Raw genomic sequence first — 22054 nt, 5'->3', positions numbered from 1 at the left:
CAATAGATAGTGAATAAAAATTCATAGAGCCAAAATGCCTTCTCCTCTTGTAAATTCTCATTAAAAAATTAACAAAAAAAATGGAGCAATTTTTACCTTGCGGGTTCTTAATTTCATTCAAACTACATTTCACCGAATAAGAAAATTACAAAATCAAAAAAAAAAAAGGATGTTTTATGGAATCTACCGCCCTTCGGGCCCAGCTTCTGTCTGATAGTTACCTTAATCGACTAGATCGGTTAATGGGCCAGGGTTTGAAATGTACACAGTACACAATAATATTTATATTAATTAATTACTCAACAAAATCAATTATTGGTGATTGAGTTGGATATCAACATGAGCCTTCTTCATAATCTAATTATTTGATTGCAATAATAGAAGAAGTTCCAATGGGAAAAATTGTAAATCAAGTTTTTTACCATATAAACATCGCCGAAAGGGCAAACAATTTTATGCAGTAAAAATCAGTGGTAACAACATTTCAAAAAATTTCGGCTCCCTCTTCCCTTCCTGCTCAATCACTCATATTAGCCATTAGTTGCATTCCCGATACGGTATTACAGTTACAAACAGCATCTGTTCACCTCGAAATTGGAATAAAAAATATATCCTCTGTACTAAATCCAAAAAAAAATCCACAGACGTTGAATTCAATCATGCGATCATTTCTAATAAATGACATCTAAAATATTATGTACAGTAAATGTTAGTTTGTACATTTTCATTTTAAATAGTAGAATCGTCTTAATTATTATCTTACGCTGCTTAAGATTAAACCACTGGTATTATCAATCGTGAATCGATTGATCATGAAAATTACGCTAATTCGGCACCTCGCTGGAGGATGAGGCGGACGGAGGCTGTTGGGGTACAAAATTCACAACTTCGTGGTAGATGAGTTCCTTCCATTTTTCAACTGGCAGATCCATATCTTCGAAGCTCTGATCATAGGGAAGGGAAACTGGCTCGTCGGTTGGATCGGCGTATTGCACAAGATACGGATGTGCCAGGGCCTGTTCAGCTGTTATTCTCTTCTCTGAATCTAACTCCAGCATTAGCTCCAAAAGATCGATGGCTGGAATATTAATTCAAAATTTTCTCGTTGAGTTTTTCTTTCTTCGAAAAAAAAATATGATCCACTATAGTCATTGCGATGAATTGTATGAGCTAAACATGAATTTAGAACTGTAATTTCAAGCTAAATATTTTTCTTTTTAACTGGATTTTAATTTTTTTTGACAATGGAATTTTAAGGCCGTTTTACAACACAAGTTATGATTAAAACAAAATCTATCTCATTATCATTATTAAAAGAGGAAAAAAAACACCAAATCTCGACTTTTCTCATTTACAAAAATGGTAATTGAATAATTAAAAAATCAATAGAATTAAATAAACCTAACAGCGTAGTCATTAATTTTTAAATAATTCCCCCCGTACGGTACTTTCTCGTAACTCCATTATGAGTAAAGAATGGAAATTTAACCCAGGAGTTTTAAAATCCCAATTATTCTATTCATTACCTAATGGATTTGCTCCACGAAAAACATCCTTAAAGTTTTTCTTCTTCAGCGGGGGTAGACTCTGAATGTAATTCCTTGCCTACAACGAGTCCATTCAATTAAAATTCTAAAATCTAAAGATCGGACAAAACCAAGACCACTCGAATATTCGATATCTTCTCCATTTCGTTTACACAACATGATTGAAATTTCTATATAAACATAACTGTAGATTTCATAACTGCAATAATTAATTGCACACTAAATTTTAAAATTATACCAAATTACCTCTTGACTTGTTATTTTGCTTAGAGTATCTTCTGTGGGTGTTCCACACAGTACAAGAACTCGTGTTAGATGGTCAATGTCTGCACATGGGTTAAGGTGGCTTTTCTTTATACGCTCAATAAACAAAAATATTAATCGTTAACCCCACTCTAATTGCCAATATGTTAAAAATTCTGAGGCTTATGAGGTGTCATCGACACTAAGGTGATATTAAAAAAAAAGGTAATAATTTGAATAACACATGCGTAATGCACCCAGAGTAAATAATTCAAGTGTTGCATGCTTCGGCCTAATAAGCATTTTGTGACAATCCTGGTAAATTACTTGAGTGCACAAATGACAATATAAACAGCGTAAAAAAAGGGGAAAAATTTTCGTACAAGGAATCCATGATAGAAATGTTAATAAAAGTGATGAAATAAAAAATGATTCCAGGATGAATGTTTGTTTTTCTGTGAACCTCTCCTAAATTATGTAATTATCCTAGCACATCACGAAGCCAATTGCAATCAATAAAATCATTTTTTTTTAATTTGCAAATAATGCTGATAATTATTAGTTTCGAGGGAAAATTTATTTCAAACACCTTTTTATATTTTCAAACTAAAATTAAGAGTTTCGGAGATAATCATTATTTTTAATAATATCTGAAGCTAAGATCACTGACATCCAATCATCAATTCAGAAAAACACAGGCCCACTTACCGACTCCGATGATATTTTCTTCATAAATTCGTCTCTTGGAGTGCCCAGGACTTCCATAATAAGGTTGAGCTGATGAATATCTGCTCTTGCTAAGGCTCCACTAAAATTATATCCTTTCATTCAACATTTTATCATTTATGCTTGCGTTTTATCATTCTTCCCTATTTTAGTCATTGATTGGCGGCCTCGCTATAAATTAGAATCCATCGATCGTGACAGTAATCTATGTAGAAAGCGTTTTAGCAGTTTGAAACAAATATCATGGCCATGCCATCCCAAAGCAATTTACCCCTTTCACCATCACGTGGAATGATTCATTTGAATAAATTTTTATAGCAAGAACTGAGAGCGCAGATCCTTAGCAACAAGCAAATCTATGAAATTTCCGTGATACGTGATTGTTAGAGACAAATAACGATGCAGTGATTGATATTCTCATTATTAATTACATGTGAAGAACATTTAAAAAGGTGTATAAGATAAAAACAAAGATTGAAGGGCTGTTTTTTGAATAACTAAAGGATACGATCAGTGCCAGGGAATAGGGTCCTTCCAGTCAGCAACTCGGCCATTATACAACCAACAGACCAAATGTCAACTAGAAATGACAATAAACATCAAGGGGATTAATTAATTCGTGGATTGATTTAACGAAATTAGCACAAACTTTTTACATAGAATTTTCTCAGCTGTAGAGGCATTCTTTTTCTGTTACTATACGAAACTATTATCGCCTATGGCCTTGACTCATCAGATAAGTAAAATTTTTCAAATGTAATTATAACTTATCTCTTGATGTAAGAAGATATTTTTTCAAACGATAAAGCTCCTTTAAAAAATCTGGTTTATCTAGACGATGTAATGCTACCTGTCTGATTGTAATGCATCCAATTGAGCATGATCTCAGGTGCCCTGTACCACCGGGTTGCTACATAGCCGGTCATCTCATTCTCGGTGGGCCTAGCCAGTCCAAAATCGAGAATTTTCAGTTCACAGTCTTCGTTCACTGCGATATTTGATGGTTTCAGATCCTGTAGAATTGTCCCATAATTTCATCAATATCTTTTGAACAATCATTCATTATGAATAATTAATAATGAATTATTAACAATTAATCTTTGAATAACCATCAATGAACGATTACATTGGCGATAAATACCCTGTGAATAATGCCAGCAGAATGAATATACTTCAATCCCCTTAAGATTTGATAAACTAAGAACTGTACGTGATCATCTGATAATTTCTGGGTTCTCACGATATTGTTGAGATCTGCGCCCATTAAATGAGTCACGAGGTACAACTGCTGGAATTCCTCAAGGCTCGAGGCTGGGTGGAACACATCCAGTAGGCCAATCACCTGCAAATGATATTTGCTCTTCGATTTTTTTCATAAAACTGATTCATTGTATTGCTAACATTTATCAGTCATACTTACATTTTCATGGTTCATGTGCTTCAGCATACGCAATTCTCGGTAGGTTCTTTTAGCATGGACTGCCGATTGAAATGGACGGGCTAATTTTTTTATCGCAACTTTTTGATTTGTTGTTTGATCAACAGCAGAACTGGAAAATGATCACCAAAATTATTTAGATTATCAATATTGACATCGAAAGAGAGAAAAATTTTAAGATTAATTTTCATAATTTCATATGAAAAACTCATGACATTATGTCATGTCGAGTCAATGATTACCTGATAATAAAAACATGAAAAGGCCAAAGAGTTCGGCTAGATGACTAAATTCATGTCAAAGAAATGACTCCATAGTTTATTAAAAATTTCAATTATATATTTTTACAAATGAAATGTTTACCTTAAATTCCTTACAATTCTCAAACTACTATTATATTTAAATTGTACGTTATTGAAAATTTGAAAAAATTGCTGCCACTATTTGTTAAATGACCCCTAAATATCATCTCAATAGTGAAAGAATGTTAATGGTCTTCGTTAATGACCGTAGACAGTAAAATTAAAAAACACAATTGCTGAAACTATTTTCATTATTATTATTGAGTTTTCAAGAGAAAAATTTAATATAAATGTGGGGTATGAATTATGGAGTATATGATATATCAAAGAAAACCTTTCCCCTTCTTCAAATTCCAGGGCAATCCTCAAATATTCGTTGGGCCTAAACTTCCCTCGACTAATAATCTCAAATATCTTTGCCTCTGATCTTCAACTATTTCTTTAAAAACACTTAAACATTTTCAGAATGCTAATTACCATCAATAATGATAATAATAGATGGCACAGGTGACTTGGAACACCTCCAATTGGATTTCAAAATTCAACCAAGAGGAACAATGAAAACAAAAAATGAAAAAGAAAAAACTCCGACTGGAAGAGAAAAATTCTCCGGGCGACTCAATTTTCTACTCTCATCATTCCTCTTTTTCCCCATTGTTTTTATTCATTGCAGGGTCAATCGGGTGAGTTGGATTGCATCAAGTCGAATGGAACGCCGAGAATAGTCAACCACTTGATTATTACAAGTATAGGAGAGTGTCAAGGTCTTTCGATTGTTGCGTGATCAAAAGTAAAAAGCGTAATTAAAGCGACAATTTGATTGAAAAACTTAAACAACTTTACGCGAATTATTTAACCATGTATAGAGATGCTGAATTGATGAAAACGACAGCAAATAACTTATCATTATTACCAAACTTGTCCGTAGGCTCCTGAACCAACGGGTGCCAGCATCTGATATCTCTCTGGTACCTCCCACTCAGTCTTGTTAATTTCGATTTTATGAAATTGGGGCATTTTTAGAAGCGCTCAGCAATCTACGAGTGATTTCTTGGAGTTCACGAAGGTTCGTCAATATAATTTGTCAACATGCACTTGAAATTAATCACCAGGAACGACAAAAAACGTCCGCGCACTACACCATTCCCAAATTAGTCCGAATAACGTGGGTGTGAGTGCGCGCGGGTAGAAATGAATGTATATATATATATATATACATATATATATGTGGAAAGGTTAGGGCAATTACCAGGAGATGGCGCAAAATAGCCCGTGATTGTGGTCGTTGTGTGCTATACCACATAAATTGTTCGCAATTGGATTTGGTACTATCAACAGTATTTATTGTTATAGAGTCAATGGCGTATGAACAATAATTTAATTAGTATATATAAACTTGTAGGAACAGCACGCTACAGCTGTAGTCAGTCAGTCAGATCACGAGGAACAATCTTCTGCTTTCTCTCACGAGGTTTCGGGAGAGGTCGCATCGCGGGTTGAGCAGTTTCCTGGTTGGATGTGGCTCGGTCGGTAATGTCTTGACTAGGCGACCGAGTGGCCACATGTACTCCCCCCCGAGTATCTTGAGAAGGAGGAAGGTTGAAAGATACGGTTTTATTAGTTTTGCGAGAGTAAGTTTTTACCGGTCTATCGATTGACGATTCCCATTCCTCAGGGCAAGCAGGTTGGAGGGAACTTTCAACTCCTGGTGGTTCCGGAGCGGTTGAATCCTCTTTGACAATATATGCCGGTTTTAATCTCTCTATCGAGATGGTCTTCTCCTTCCCCTCGACGTCCAATTTGTAAAGCCTGTCGTCAATACGTTGAATGATTCGGTAGGGTCCGACGTAGGGAGGTTCCAATGGTTCCTTTACGTGGTCGCACCGAATAAAAACGTGTGAGCATGTGTGCACGTCTTTCGACAGAAACATTCTCGTCTTGGAGTGATGAGAAGTTGGTGTGGGGCGAAGTCCGCGCATGTATTGCCTATGTTTTTCTAAAAAGATTTGTGGGTTGGTAGGAACGTCCTGATGAATGAAAAATTCTCCTGGAATTCTCAACCCAGTACCAAACAGTAAATCTGCTGGTGTAGCTTGAAGATCTTCCTTGAAGCACGTCCTGAGACCAAGTAAGACCGTGGACAAGATGTCAGGCCAAGGTTTGGCTGCGCACATAAGGGCTGCTTTCAAGGTTCTGTGCCAACGTTCTATCATTCCGTTTGATGCGGGATGATATGGCGTTGTTCTGACCTTATTCGCTCCTATGAAGTTGGTGAGAGCTCGGAATAGAGCTGATTCGAATTGAGAACCTTGATCTGTTGTAATTGTTAGCGGTGTTCCAAATTGAGAGATCCAATGATCAAAAAGTGCAGTAACCACAGTGTCTGCTGTTGTGTCACGTAATGGTACAGCGACTGGCCACCTGGAAAAGCGGTCAATTATTGTTAAGCAATAACGAAAGCCTCTTACCTCAGGAAGGACGATAAGATCCAGATGGATGTGGTTAAACCGATTGTCTGGGACACTGATCTCCTTGGGTGGCAGTCGGTTGTGGCGATGTATTTTTGATCGTTGGCATGCCAGGCATTCTCTGGCCCATTTGATGGCATCACGTTTTATTCCAGGCCAAACATACTTCTGTTTGATGTGGTGTGAAGTTGTTTTTCCATTTGGATGTGCTAGGCCATGAACACTGTCAAAAGCTCGTCTTCGAAGTGTGACTGGAATGTACGGTCGCACAATCCCTGCAGAAATGTCACAGTAAATGCTGACATCTGGTTGCACAGTTAGTCTCTGAAGCTTGAGTGATGAGTTACTGTTGATTAGGCCAGACAATTCATCATCAAGCTCTTGTTCTTGGAAGATCGTCTGCGGATCAAGGATCGTTGGCATGTTGATAGAATTAACTGAGTTGATCCTTGAGAGTGCGTCGGCCACTACGTTGTCTCCGCCTTTAACGTAAACGATGTCAGTAGAAAATTGAGAAATAAAGTCCAGCTGTCTTAATTGACGGTCTGATGCTTTTTCTAACTTCTGCTGAAATGCATAAGTCAGTGGCTTATGATCTGTTCTGATAACAAACTGACGGCACTCAAGAAGATGTTTGAAGTGTTTTATGGCGGAAAAAATTCCCAGGAGTTCACGATCATACGTGGAATACCTGGTTTCTGTATCGCTCAGTTTTCTTGAGAAGAAACCGACTGGCTGGACAACATCATCCTTTATTTGTTCGAGAACTGCACCGAGGGCTGTTGTTGAGGCATCGGTGGTGAGCACGAGTGGTGCTGTTGGAGAAATATAAGCCATGTGTGCAATGGAGCTGAGCTTCTGCTTACAAGTCTCAAATGCCTTTTCGCCTTCGCTGGTCCAGTTGATCTTTGTTTTGTTGTTTTTCTTTTGAACATTCTTCAGGTATTTGTTGAGAGGAATCTGGTGAATTGCTGCCTCAGGGAAGACGCAACGATAGTAATTTACCATTCCCAAGAACCGTTGGAGTTCTACGACTGTTTCGGGTCTGGGAAAATTGGTAATATTGTCTATGCGTTCCGTTGATGGTCGATAACCATTGGGACTGATGAGATAGCCGAGGAAAGTGACTTCTGATTGTCCAAGTACACTTTTGTCGACATTGATGGTTAGACACTGCTCTTGCAATCTTCCAAAAACTATTCGAAGATGCTCATGATGCTCTTCAGGTGATCTGGACATGATGAGTATGTCATCAATGTACACAAAAACGAAGTTGAGATCCCGGAAGACTGAATCGATGAATCTTTGGAAAGTTTGCGTGGCATTTTTTAGTCCAAAGGGCATCACCAAATACTCGAAGAGTCCCCAGGGTGTTGTAATGGCGGTTTTTTCGATGTCGTCCGTGTGCATGGGTATCTGGTGGTATGCACGAACCAGATCCAGTGTAGAAAATATTGTTTTGCCGTACAGCAGTGGAAAAAGATCCTGGATTAGTGGTGGAGAATATTTGTCTGGTATCGTAATCGAGTTTAGCTTACGGTAATCTCCGCAAAGTCGCCAACCATTTGATTTTTTACGTGTTAGATGTATTGGACTGGCCCAAGGACTGCTTGATGGTTGACAAATTCCCGATTCCAACATGATGTTGATCTCGTGCTTTGCCGCTGCAGCTTTTTCCCCAGCTAATTTTCGAGGGCGCTCGACGACTGGAGGGCCCGTGGTAACAATTCGATGAGCAGACGAAGACTTCAGTGACATTGGTCCAGTTGATGGCTTAGTGATAGCAATGTATTCTTGCAACAGGTCCAGGTACAATTGATTAGAACTTAGTGTCGATACCCCATAGAGCGACGTCCTGCTCACTTCACCTTTTGATGTGAATGAAGTGATGGAGTCAATGATCTGTCGGTTGTGGAGATCCACAAGCAGTGAGTAGTGGGCTAGAAAATCTGCTCCTATAATCGCTGACTGAACATCAGCGAGAAGGAACGTCCATGTGAATTTTCTTCGAAGGTTGAAGTCCAAGGTAAGTACCTGGGTGCCATATGTGTTGATCACTGAAGAATTGGCTGCGAACAACTTAAAGACATCTAACTTAGGATTACTGGAAAAGTACTGAACAGGTAATATAGATACCACTGAACCGGAGTCAATTAAAAATTTCTGTCGACTAATATTATCAATCAGATGTAATCTAACTTCCGTTATAATGTTAATGGAATTGCTGTCGCCAACAGAATTTATTGACGACAGCTCGTTCAGTTTTCCGTTTGGGTTGTCGAGCTGAATGAGCACGGTTTGGTGCAACGTTTGGCCTTGTTTCCATATCTCATATGGTAGAAGCACATTTGAGAGGTATTTGTTGAAGAAGGATTCCCCGGAGGAATTCCCAATGACCTTGAACGAGAACGGTGACGTGAATTGCTAAATTTGTTGACTTTCATGTTGAGGTCACTGAATCCTTGCAATAATGCGTCAAATTTATCGCTTAATTTTTGCAATTTGTCACTCAGGCTCGATGTGGAGTAATTTGTGTGAGTTGTGGCCATTACGGTTGGTGATGAGGAAATGTCATGAATCCTGTCAGCCAATTCAGCCATTTTCTCCAGCTCCAAGGTCTCTGTTGCCGATAGGATGCTACGTAGCGTGATGGGCATGTGGTTCATCCATAAAGATCGCATCATCTCATCAGTGACGCATCCGGCCGCGAGTGTCCTCATTTCTCTCAAAAGCTCCGTGGGTTTTTTATTGCCAAGATCCAAACCTGTCAATAATTTGTGGAGTTGTTTTTCTACAGACTCAGTGTGTCTTTTGATAAGTTTTTCCTTGAGAAGCGAATACTTATCTTGTGCTGGGGGATGTTTGATGACATCGGAGACCTGTTTGAGGGCCTCGGGATCCAGTGTGGAAATTACATAAAAATATTTGCTGTTGTCCGCTGTTATCCTCCTGATATTAAATTGAGCCTCGACTTGTGAGAACCACAAATCTGGGTTTGTCTTCCAGAATGGTGGTAGTCTAATGGTGTCTACTAAAGCTACAGCACCGTTGGAGTTTGTGCTACCCTGTGTATCTAACGGCGATGTGCCGGTCTGGGTGAATGTACCTGAGGTGTGTGCTTGCTCATGCTGTAGTTCCTGAATGCGTCTCTGAAGTTCTTCAATTTGTTCTTGTTGCTGTTGTTGCAATTCCAAATTGGTAGGTTGTTGCTCTCGTTGTTGGGATCGCGTTGGAGAACGATCAATCGTCATTTTGTTGGATTAGAGAGCGAGGGTACGTGCCAAATTATAGGGAGTAGTTTTAAAGCAACGTGGTAATGTTTTAGGTTATATACCAAAATCCAACGCAATCACGTCGGGGTCACCAATGTGGTCGTTGTGTGCTATACCACATAAATTGTTCGCAATTGGATTTGGTACTATCAACAGTATTTATTGTTATAGAGTCAATGGCGTATGAACAATAATTTAATTAGTATATATAAACTTGTAGGAACAGCACGCTACAGCTGTAGTCAGTCAGTCAGATCACGAGGAACAATCTTCTGCTTTCTCTCACGAGGTTTCGGGAGAGGTCGCATCGCGGGTTGAGCAGTTTCCTGGTTGGATGTGGCTCGGTCGGTAATGTCTTGACTAGGCGACCGAGTGGCCACATGATTATTTGAAATTTTGAAGTCATGTTAAAGAAACTCAATCAGAGTTTGTTTACCGGTTGGACGATATACCGGGTATAATGCATTTTCTAAAATTCCAAATTCATGATTACAAACGAAATTGATTAATTATCAAAGGCAAAAAAATTCATTGTATAAAACATTTTTTTTTTTGAATGAAACATCTGTCACCTGTAGATAGATGTACATTAGCTGCGGAAATCTCTACTCCAAAAGTTAAATACATATTAATAAACTAGAGCTACACCTAGTGCTTGCTGTATGAGTTGGGAAATCTAGTAATAAATTAAGCAAAAGATAAATGCAATTAAATACAATTGAATCATCTGTCATATGATGACAGTCGGCTTTTCTGGTTGGAACAATGCCAATAAATATTTATCAGTATATTATAGCAATGCTTAACATTATTTATCACTGACTGTAACTTAAAACACAGGTTAAAAATTAAGAGCTAAACAAAATACGAGCAGCCAAATTAAGTAATACAATCAAAAGTCATGCGTTCGTGAAATTGTTTCTACCACTAGTGTGGGACAATCAAGCTCAACACCTAAGTCTAACACCTATCAACGTGCTGGTAGAAGAAAGGTATGATTGTATACACTGGAAGAAGAAAAGTATTCAAAGGACTCAATATTAATAGATACTTATCTCTCCTCATAGCACTGGTCGGCTACCTTAATCCTGATTTACTTTTGTCAGCTAGTCAGCCATAAATTTCTTAGTATCGCCGAAAAATGCTTCTCCAGTAATATTCTCAGGAGGTAGAAGCTGTTGGTTGGAAGTGCCGCAACATATGTACTTTCGAGAGAAATTGCAAGTGTTGATTAAGAAGAAAAGGCAGGGTGAAAAAAAACTCTTTAGACATTTAATTCTCTTAGCTCTTTCGACTTGTTAATTAGCAGCCAAATAGAAATCACAAATACCGAAAATCGGAGTGAAGGAACCTGAACTTAATTATTTAAAGCACGGAGCATTGATATGTAGCCTCCACATGTTCTTATGAGCTGCAAATAATCACTAAAGTTAATAATTGTTGATCAACCAATATTCTAGTTTTGAAAGTAAAAATGAAAATCATAAAATTAAAGCGAGGTTAAATTTGTTGCTAAGTTTGAAAGATTAAAAATGAAAAATAATTTTGGCGAAATTTTCTCAAATATTTTGAGATATTTTATTTTGCCTACTCTTCTCAATTATGTTTTTGTGCGTAATAAAGAAATCAAGGAATGTAGTTATAATTGTAAATAACGGTCAAGGGATTGCAATTGATATCTAGGTTTTTTTTTTCATAGGGAGTATTGGCAATCACACCTTTGCATATGTATTGAGAGTAACGGGTAAAAATTTTCCAGCGGTAACTGTAAGAGGCTTTTGCGAACGGAGACAAATCATGCGTAGTAATATTGCTTTACTAGGTGGCAAATTAATCCAGTCACAATTGAACGCTGCATTCTGAATTCCTTCACTCTGCACATCAATATCAAGAGGCATTGAAAAGAATTTTCACTGAAATCAGATATTTCAAAAACTCACTTTCGTCGAGAGTGTTTCACTTGCCCAACAATAGAGAAATGTTAAGAACATCAAATAGCTGGTATAGCACGAGAAAAATAAAAATTTCAAAATTATTTCATCTTTTTTACCACCTTGAGCTGTCACTGCCATTGCCAAGAATGCTTGTGCACAAAAAACTATTGTGAAATGAAGAACAAGTAGTAATATGAATAGATTGAATAAGTTATCTACGTTTTTCACAAATCTGAAATGAGAAATTATTCAAATATTAAGATGCCTTCTCGTACGTTAATAGTGTAAACAATTTGGTATGATTAATACTTGATTATTCGAAGATGGTGAGCCACTGAGGATTTTAAAAATTTCGTAAAATTTTTCATCGTATTTTTATCTATTTCTTCGATTCTGCTAGACAATATCTCCAGTTGACCACAAATATGGAACACAAATGTAGCGTACAGAATATCAGGAATAATGGATGTTGTGCAAGTGAGAATAGCTTCCACTTGTTCAGAAAATACCATGAGTTCATATCGAGGCGATGATTGAAAATTAAATGGATATACACTGGAGAACGCCAAGTGTCTCCCCGGAATTTTATCTGTGTGATTTGTTAACACTCGCACCGCGAAATTGAAATACACACAAGAATTGTGGATAACAGGTACAGCAACTGCGATAATAAAGGCCGCAATTGACACGTTCTGAATGAGTTTCCAACGTCTAGTTAATATGTCCCTTTCATTCTCGGTCATGTGAGATTGCCAATCTTCTTCAATTCTCTTGAAGAATTTTGTTAAAACTTTGATAAAACAGTAAGAACAAATGCATCATTTTTTTTTAATCAGAACCTCACATTGTTACAAGCTATCTAACTATCATCTTACCTTGCCTTCTAAAGAGCAGAAAAAATGTTTTGAATATCGACAGGCAAAATGTCAAGGAAACCATGAGATTACCAGCCACCAGTTCCATATCTTTACGAATTCTGTATAATGCCCACATTTGTGGTATTACGACACATATGAACAAATAAAAATTTACCAAACAAATGGGTATATAAGAACACATTATTTGTAACGCTGAACTGTTCGGATATATCCATAGGCCGCACATTGATAGACACGAGCGTAGTAACCCCACCGCCCAGTCGTAGGTTCCCTCTCTGGCTGGAGCCATCGGAAAACTTATGGTGCAGTTTTTTTTTTTTTTTCCATAGTACTAAACTCCGAACGTCGTTCTTATTAATTATTTAAATGACCTACGCCGATGGGAGGACTGTTACGTGCAACGCTGTATAATTTGTTTCCCCAAATTTCATGAACTCTGATTAACAATTTATTAAGAAGCATTTCTGGCATAATTAATTTGTTCGGTGAACAAGATAGTCGCGGCGGCGCCTATAGCTTCGCCCATCGTCTTCGAATATTATCTACCGTCTCGTTCGGTGTCACTCAATTGAAATAAATTCAATTTTCAACGAAAAACAGTCTAGTAGCACATGAAATACATAATAAAATATCGGTAAATCCGTAAATAATGTAATTTACTCATTTAACAAGAAAAAAACATGTGCTATAATCTTATTCATTTATTCAAATTGAAAAGAATAATTATTAAAAGCTAGATTATTCGGAATCATGAAAGTTTCGACATTGAGTATGAAATAAATCTCTTGAAGGTCCAAATGTTACCTATGCAATGCAAGTAACATTGATACGTAGCCCCCACATGTTTTTAGGAGCTGTAAATAATAATTAAAATAAATAATTATTCATCAACAATACAACAGTTTAATTCACAACACAAAGAAAAATCTAAATGTAATAAATTACATTTATCAATAACAGATGAGTATATATATATAGATATATTTTTTTTTTTCAATTGAATTTGAGTGGTATGTATGAAAGCCAAACATAAATTGTATTTTTGTCACTGGCACAACGTTCAGGTTGTTTGGAAGAACACCTTTTCACCTAATATAAGTGACTTGTAATTTGTAACTTCGAAACTTGTAAACGAGAAGACTTTTCCTTTTCTAATAAACGACAAATAGAGAATGTTGTGTCTTTTAAATATGGAAATTTGTAGTAATGATAACTGCACCTTAGCGTATGTGTTCAGAGTCACAGGGAGAAATTTTCCAGCTGTAATTCCAAGAGGCTTTTGTGATCGAAGGCAAATCATGCGAAGTAAAATTGCTCTATTTGGTGCAAGGTCAATCCAATTGCAATTATAAGCTGCATTGTGAATATCTTCACTCTGTATATCAATATCAGCATGTATTAACAATATTTTGGGTGACAATGAAATCCGTAGGATGAGAAATATTCAATAAAAACTACATGAAACATATATGCACATATTGAAAAAAAAATTTTTTCGTTTCGGTAAATGTTGTTGGTAATTTTCATTGAATATTTTTCCCCTGTCGAAAGCTTACTTTCATGGAGAGAGTTTCACTTGCCCAACAGTAGAGGAATATTAAAAACATTAAATAACCAGTGTAACAGATGAAAAATATGAATTTCAAAATCATTTCATCTTTGTTATCACTTCGAAGCGTTACAGTCATTGCCATAAATGCTTGTGAACAAAAGACAAGGGTAAAATAGACGATAAGTAATAATATCAATCCGTTGAACAAACTATCAATATTGTCCACAAATCTGAAACGTGAAAAATTAAAATAAATTTTTTTTCGGGTCTTCCCTTCTCACCAATGGTGTAGTCAATTTGTTAGTGATGGATACTTTATTATTCGAAGATGATGAGTAACGGACGATTTCAAGAACTGATTGAAATTTTCAGGCATATTTTTACTGATTCTCTCAATTCGACTGGAAAGTATCTCTAATTCACCACAAGTATGGAATACAAATGCAGCATAGAGAACATCAGGTATAATGGCCGTAATACAAGCAATAGTACCTTCAAGTTGTTCAACGAATAGCAAAAGTTCGTATCGAGGTGAGGGTTGAGTATCAAAAGGATAAACACTGGAAAATACTAAAGGTCTCCCGGGAATAGTATCTGTTAAATTTGTTAAAACTCGCACCACAAAATTGAAATACACCGTGGAATGATACGTCACCGACACAATTATAGCAATAATAAAAGCAGAAAGGGAAATGTATCTTATCAATTTCCAATGTTTGGTCAATATTCTTCTCTCATTCTTCGACATGTTTGCCTTCCAATCTTCCTCAATTTTAGTGAAGAGTTGTCTCAATGCTTCGTTTAAACGACAATGAAACAAAAAATATGAATATTTCGGTGTACTTCAATAATTTATTCCAATATCAAGGGATAGAGATAGGAAAATCATTATAATTATTAATATTTTATTACCATATTAATGGCTAATAAAAAGAATTGAATGAAAATTTTTTCATACCGAAAAATCATACCAAATGCTTTTTATTTTTCCATTGCGGTATTCGTGAGAAGTAAAAGCGACCGATCTCTATTATCAATTTACCTTCTCTTTTGTAGAGCAGGAAGAATGTTTTGAAAATGGACAGGTAAAAAGTCAAAGAAACCATCAGGTTACCGATGACCAATTCCATATCCCTACGAATCCTGTACAGTGCCCACATCTCCGGAATAATGACACATATAAATAAATAACAATTAAGAAAACAAATTGGTATATATGAACATTTTCTTCTTAATGATGAACTGTTTGGATCTATCCAGAGGCCGAAAATTGACAGATATGAACGTATTAGCGTGACCGCCCAGTCATAGGTTCCCTCCCTGGTTAGAGCCATCAAGTTTGTGCTAAATCAAAATTTTCTTATGCTTCCATATTACCAACTTTGTTTCAACGAATTAATTATTTAAACGACTCCTGTTGATGGATGGATAAGTGCGTCCGCTGCTCTATAAATTTTTTCCTCAACTTTCTAAACTTTATTCCTAGAGACCAACCTATTCGCTAATTTATTAATAAGCATATGTGGCGCAATAAAATTACATGCTTATCAAGAGACCACATTTGGTATTTCCAGACCTAACATAGGGTGTACGAATATTGTACAGTGACTTATTCAGCGTACAGTAGACTCTCAGAATAGTTCTAAGCATTCTCTCACTTCCATTATCCACTAATAGTAATTTAATTCTGTAAATTCATTATTGTACTGGTTTAGAGAAAAAAAATTGTCAACATTTCAACTTAAACGGCTTGAAGTCTTTTATAACGACAAAGTTATAAATATTCAAGTAATTCTCATATCCACATGGCTGTGGAAAACCATAAATATTTGGCAAATTCAAGCACCAAGTTCACTGATTTTTTTACTGATTAAAAATAGAATTGTACTTGATGTGCAATTTTCATTACGTTTTTCTATTGTATTTGTGTTTTTACTACTTCCCTTCCTCTCCAGCTTTTCCTGATTTTTTTTATCAACGATATCAGTTTTTCTCAATCCACGGGATGTTCGATTAATTATATTTTCTTACAAAACAATTGTAATTGCCTGTAAGCCATTCTGTTTACATTGTCACGCACGCTTATAGATCAACGTTTGAATGGAGTACGTCCCCTCCATGTATTCAATGGAATGCCTTGAGAGACTAAAGTGACCTCATGATTGCGCCACATTCGTTTCCCCAGTAATCAAAGTTTACCATGTTGTGAAGTACAGTATAATTAATCGTTCTCCATTTCCCCGCATAAACAGATAAAACTTAAGTTTAATTAATTTGAAAAGAAGGTGCTCCAGTTGGTGAAAATTCTTAATTAAGATCATTAATTACCGATAATTTTCGCGTTTCAATAATTTGTGGATAGAATGTCTGGTGGCGTGTTACTAAGCAAGGATTTGCCCGACATTGAAGTGAGTGGAGTTTATCTTATTTGATACGAATATCATGATGATCTTATTACATCACTCTTAAGATTTTAGCATAAGCTAATCTTATTTAAAAGCCTCAAGCCACTTCATTAGAAAATTCCAATGAAATTCTGATGATATTTTTATAGAAAATATGTTAGAGCAAAAGTCAATAGAAAATTGCAATGCTCCAAATGAATCGAAAGTCAATGAAATTGTCCAACCAAAATTTATTTGAGATCTTCTTCATTGTCCTCTCAATTAAAAAAATAAACTTTTTTAGAATGTACTGCTTCTCAATCCTAAGGTGAGGGACTACACTAATTTAGTGCCATCCCTGGAGACTAAGAAAAATAAACTACACTGGAAGCGTAATGTTGAAGAGAAATGCAGTGTAAGTATAAAGAAAAGAAAAATTTGACTCACTGGCTAGGAAATTGTATTCGTTATTCTGGTTACTCTTATGTACATATATGGGACTTATACTCTTTAAATACGCCGGTGGAAATTTTTTATTTCAAGTTAAGCGTTTATAAATAAATAGTTTAATTTAAAGTTAATTATTATTCAGAGTTGCACGTTGACAAACAACTTCGACGATATAAAACACACGACTCTGAGCGAGCGTGGAGCCCTGAAGGAGTCCGCCCGGTGTTTAAAATGTGCGGACGCTCCCTGCCAGAAGGGTTGTCCCACTCAGATCGATATCAAGTCCTTCATAACTTCGATATCTAACAAAAATTACTATGGTGCCGCCAAGGAGATCCTATCTGATAATCCGCTGGGTCTGACCTGCGGTATGGTGTGTCCAACGAGTGACTTGTGTGTAGGAGGATGTAATTTAGCAGCTACTGAAGAAGGACCCATCAACATCGGAGGTCTTCAGCACTTTGCCGTTGATATTTTCAAAAAGATGAACATTAAACAGACTAGAATCCCGGGAAGTTTTGTGAAGCACGCAGAAACAAAGATGGCAATAATGGGCTGTGGCCCAGCATCCCTTTCCTGTGCTACATTTCTCGGACGACTGGGGTACAAAAACATCACGATCTTCGAGAGAGAGAATTTTCCCGGAGGTCTGAGTTCTTCTGAAATACCACAATACCGTTTGCCGTACGATGCTGTCAGTTTCGAGATCAATCTGGTTAAAGATCTTGGAGTGGAGATCAAGTACGGAAGATCATTGTCGACGGACGACTTGACTATTGAAAAGCTGAAAGATTCCAATTACGAGGTAATTTTTCTGGGAATCGGTCTTCCCCAACCGAAACTCATTCCAATTTTCAAAGGTCTGGACGAACAAATGGGCTTTTTCACCTCAAAGAGCTTTCTCCCTCGAGTTTCTAAAGCCAGCAAACCCGACATGTGCGCCTGCAAAAGCTCGATTCCAGCCCTTCACGGCAACGTCATTGTTCTGGGCGCAGGTGACACCGCATTTGATTGTGCAACCTCGGCAATCCGCTGTGGCGCCAAAAGAGTTTTTGTCGTTTTTAGGAAGGGTTTCACTAATATTCGAGCAGTTCCGGAGGAGATGGACCTCGCCCGTGAGGAGAAATGTGAGTTCGTTCCTTTCCAATCTCCTCAAAAGGTAATCCTCCATCCAAAGTCCAGGAAAATTATCGCGATAGAGTTCGCCAGAACCGAGCAAATGGACAACGGCGAGTGGATTGAAGATCTCACCCAGATAAGCCGGATGAAGGCGGACTTTATCATTTCTGCTTTTGGATGTAGCCTCAACGATTCCAAAATTATCTCTGCAATGTTTCCACTGAAATTTACTAAGTGGGGTCTTCCTGAAGTAAATCCCATCACCATGGAGACTTCCCATCCAGCCGTTTTCTGTGGAGGTGATCTCGCGGGAGTTGCCCAAACAACAGTTGAATCCGTTAATGATGGAAAAGTAGCAGCGTGGAGCATCCACAAATACATTCAAGAGTCGCACAACGAAAAAGTTTCAGAGGTCCCTCAGCTCCCAAAATTCCACACGGACATCGACGAAGTCGATCTTAGCATCGAATTATGCGATCTTCACTTTGAAAATCCATTTGGGCTAGCGTCAGCACCACCTGCCACTACTAGCGCCATGATCCGCAGGGCTTTCGAAGCTGGCTGGGGTTTCGTTGTGACGAAAACCTTTAGTTTGAACAAAGATATGGTCACTAACGTCTCTCCAAGAATAATTAAAGGCACAACTTCAGGTCATCATTATGGTCCAGAACAGAGCAGTTTCCTCAACATTGAATTAATATCGGAAAAATCGGCCGCCTACTGGTGTCGCAGTGTGACAGAGTTGAAGCGGGATTTCCCTACAAAAATCATCATTGCCAGCATCATGTGTGCTTATCAGCAAGCGGATTGGACGGAATTATCAAAGTTAGCTGAATCCGCTGGGGCTGACGGTCTAGAATTGAATCTCTCGTGCCCACACGGTATGGGGGAATCAGGGATGGGTCTGGCGTGCGGTCAAGATCCGATTTTAGTCCGCGATATATCCCGATGGGTCAGGCAAGCTGTGAAAATACCATTCTTCGTGAAGCTTACACCAAACATCACGGATATCGCTACCATTGCGAGGGCAGCTCAGGACGGTGGTGCCTCAGGTGTGTCCGCAATTAATACAATTTCAGGATTAATGGGCGTTCGCGGTGATGGAAGCCCCTGGCCAGCCGTCGGCAGCAAAAAGTTAACGACCTACGGGGGCATGTCCGGAAATGCCACGAGACCACAGGCACTCCGAGCTGTTTCGACAATTGCAAAAGAGTTACCCGATTTTCCAATTATGGGAATAGGAGGTGTCGACTCTGCAGATGTGACGCTTCAGTTCTTACACTGTGGCGCTTCTGTCGTGCAGGTAGGAAGCGCTATCCAGAATCAAGACTTTTCCATCATTGAGGATTACATAACAGGATTGAAGGCTCTGTTGTACCTCCAAGGGAAGGGCTTGAATGGTTGGGATGGACAGAGCCCTCCGACGATGAAGCATCAAAAGGGGAAGCCTCTTCTTTATCATGCGCTTGGAAAGCACGTACCTTACTTCGGGGAGTATCAGCTAATGAGGCTAAAAGCAGAGGCAGAACTTAAATCTAGATCGGATCCGCTTGCGGCTGATCGCCATCAAAATAAAGGAATACAAATGATGGAGAGTGATTCGGAGAGAGGTTTAAATATTCTTACGGTGAAAGATGTTATTGGAAAGTCATTGAATCATATTGGGCCTTACAAGGACCTGGACAACACACAACAGGTGGTTGCGCTGATCGATGACGATATGTGCATCAATTGCGGCAAGTGCTATATGACTTGTGCTGATTCCGGGTATCAGGCCATTGAATTTGATGCGGAAACACACATTCCGCATGTCAATAACGATTGCACCGGGTGTACCCTGTGCGTGTCTGTGTGCCCAATCATCGATTGCATAATGTAAGTGATTTTTATTTTCGTATTTCCATATTCAAGGGATAATTTTTGTCTGTTTTTTTTTCTCTCTAGTATGGCTCAGAATAAATCACACTTTGTATTTTTATGCAGGATGGTGCCCAAGACTATTCCACATGTTGTGAAAAGAGGAATCTTACCGGTTGGAGGTGATGTTCGTAATGATGATGGGAACTATTGTGAATTTTAATGCAAAATACTCAAGAATGAATGTGGTAAAGCTTGCTTTTTGGCCTTAATTTATTGTGTTGATTTCGAACTATTAATATTTTTTTCCTGAGGTCTTCTAGTAATTTGGATTGTCGAACCACTGTAGACACTTTGGTTGAGTCGTATTGAGATTGTATGATAAGCATTTTTTCTCGAACAGTTGTTTTCTGCAAGTTTAATGCACGATCATTGCAGCAGATTCATTCCCCATGAGGGAAAGGGCAGTTTCTTTTAAAAACTGAATAATTTCAATTTTTATATTATGCCGAATTATTACTGTAATTATTATAGACAAAAGGAGCATCGAAATCTAAAATTTGACTCAACAATGTATTCATTTTATGGAAATTAATTTGAATTACTTCACATATATGTATGTAGAAACAGTATTCACTAAAGATAGTGAATATATTTTTTCAAAATAGAAAATAAAAAGAGATGAAAAATGTTATCAATTTAACATGATGTAATAATTACCTGTCTCTCTGGGCGCAACTAATAATGGGATAGTCGCACGTGAAACATTGTGGCCTGAGAATGTTGAAATACGTGTTCCCAATGCTGCTAGATACTATACTATTAGCTCTTTTCAGACACTGATAAAATGCATGGTCGCATCCACAGGCAGATCTAAAATATATTTACCCATTATAAATGACTATTTCGAGCCAAGTTACGCAATATTTAGATAAAAATACCTGGTGAATATTCCATTATTCCTCAATGGTCCGTATTTTTCGCTACTCGGAATTCCAGTTACACACTCGTCGTGACTTCTACAACAGGCATCTGTGTGATCAAAAGGGCCTAAGTAACTGGCGTTGGGTGCGATGTCACCAGCTCCACACCAAAGGGTTCCTAAATGCAGCACGATATTGTAAAATATGAGTCCGTTTAATAATGAAAAATAAATTTAAGGAGTAACATGTTACGAATCATGAACTAAGATAGTATATAGATTAATAATAAGAGAATTAAACGTCAAGTTGATAGAGAGAGAGAGAGAGAGAGAGAGAAAGAGTAATATGTAGATGGTTACGAGTGTGGAAAAAAATTTTTCTTTTCATTTGATTATTTGATAACCGGAATTTCGACAGTTATTTTAAAAATCATAGTACTCGAGTCTTTAAAGTGGCTAAATTTTTTTTCGTATCTGTTTCTACAAAATTACCTGGAAAAATAGCGTGGACCTGTATTTTGAACTTATCCAAAACCGAGCTGAATGTATCAACAATGTGGCCGGAACTTTTATCGTCATCCGATCCATCTTTAAAAATCCCCCCCAATCCTTGAATCAGTCGCTCGAGACCACTTCGATAGGTCTTCACTTCCTTTCCCTCAACAATGTCTGGATCACACTGGTCCTCAGCTCCCCCTGTATTGTGCCCTAATAGAAGAAGAATACCAAAACACAATGGCAATTCTTTCCGCGTTGAACCTAACATATTCCAATGATTTCTTATCAAGTACTGAGCAACTGAAAAAAACGGTTATCGCAGTATAATGGTTATGCAGCCCCCGGAGACTTTTATACTGACGTTCAACAATGCGTACGGCTGCAGCAAGCTCATTATTATAATTTTAATGTTTTTTTGCTTTCCATGTTTTTCCAATGACATTATCAATGACAGTGACATGAAT

The 22054-nt window shown here is 37.6% G+C and overlaps 4 protein-coding genes across 7 annotated transcripts; 1 reads left to right on the top strand and 3 right to left on the bottom strand.

Moving 5' to 3' along the window:
- Positions 1–291: 291 nt before the first annotated feature.
- Positions 292–5426, bottom strand: LOC135162449 (mitogen-activated protein kinase p38b-like). Of its 4 annotated transcripts, none has more exons than XM_064120927.1 (8): positions 5170–5426; positions 3937–4066; positions 3658–3876; positions 3367–3529; positions 3025–3096; positions 2499–2578; positions 1527–1605; positions 292–1078 (listed from the first exon to the last, which is right to left on the bottom strand). In XM_064120927.1, the coding sequence occupies exons 1-8, from the start codon at positions 5271–5273 to the stop codon at positions 825–827; spliced, it is 1101 nt and encodes a 366-aa protein (XP_063976997.1). In that variant the 5' UTR covers positions 5274–5426; the 3' UTR covers positions 292–824. The 4 variants fall into 4 exon arrangements, with proteins under 4 accessions (XP_063976997.1, XP_063976998.1, XP_063976999.1 ...); XM_064120928.1 differs by lacking the exon at positions 2499–2578 and adding an exon at positions 1794–1873; XM_064120929.1 differs by having other exon boundaries at positions 3658–3858.
- A 4957-nt stretch (positions 5427–10383) lies between these two features.
- On the bottom strand, positions 10384–16450 carry LOC135162644 (uncharacterized). The gene is made up of 10 exons (XM_064121295.1): positions 15403–16450; positions 14675–15155; positions 14365–14590; positions 13871–14183; positions 12806–13087; positions 12240–12720; positions 11937–12162; positions 11715–11870; positions 11327–11407; positions 10384–11201 (listed from the first exon to the last, which is right to left on the bottom strand). The coding sequence occupies exons 1-9, from the start codon at positions 15692–15694 to the stop codon at positions 11354–11356; spliced, it is 2511 nt and encodes an 836-aa protein (XP_063977365.1). The 5' UTR covers positions 15695–16450; the 3' UTR covers positions 10384–11201; positions 11327–11353.
- A 176-nt stretch (positions 16451–16626) lies between these two features.
- Su(r) (suppressor of rudimentary) lies at positions 16627–20864 on the top strand. The gene is made up of 4 exons (XM_064120901.1): positions 16627–16768; positions 17049–17159; positions 17337–20188; positions 20297–20864. Exons 1-4 carry the CDS (start codon positions 16724–16726, stop codon positions 20391–20393), a joined length of 3105 nt encoding a protein of 1034 aa, XP_063976971.1. The 5' UTR covers positions 16627–16723; the 3' UTR covers positions 20394–20864.
- LOC135162453 (phospholipase A2-like) lies at positions 20415–21956 on the bottom strand. Its single transcript, XM_064120937.1, has 4 exons — positions 21585–21956; positions 21112–21271; positions 20891–21043; positions 20415–20580 (listed from the first exon to the last, which is right to left on the bottom strand). Exons 1-4 carry the CDS (start codon positions 21856–21858, stop codon positions 20490–20492), a joined length of 678 nt encoding a protein of 225 aa, XP_063977007.1. The 5' UTR covers positions 21859–21956; the 3' UTR covers positions 20415–20489.
- Positions 21957–22054: the final 98 nt, after the last annotated feature.

This window comes from Diachasmimorpha longicaudata, chromosome 5 (assembly GCF_034640455.1).
Source record: "Diachasmimorpha longicaudata isolate KC_UGA_2023 chromosome 5, iyDiaLong2, whole genome shotgun sequence".
Classification (NCBI taxonomy): Eukaryota; Metazoa; Arthropoda; class Insecta; order Hymenoptera; family Braconidae; genus Diachasmimorpha; species Diachasmimorpha longicaudata.
This window is presented reverse-complemented; position numbering and strand designations above follow the sequence as displayed.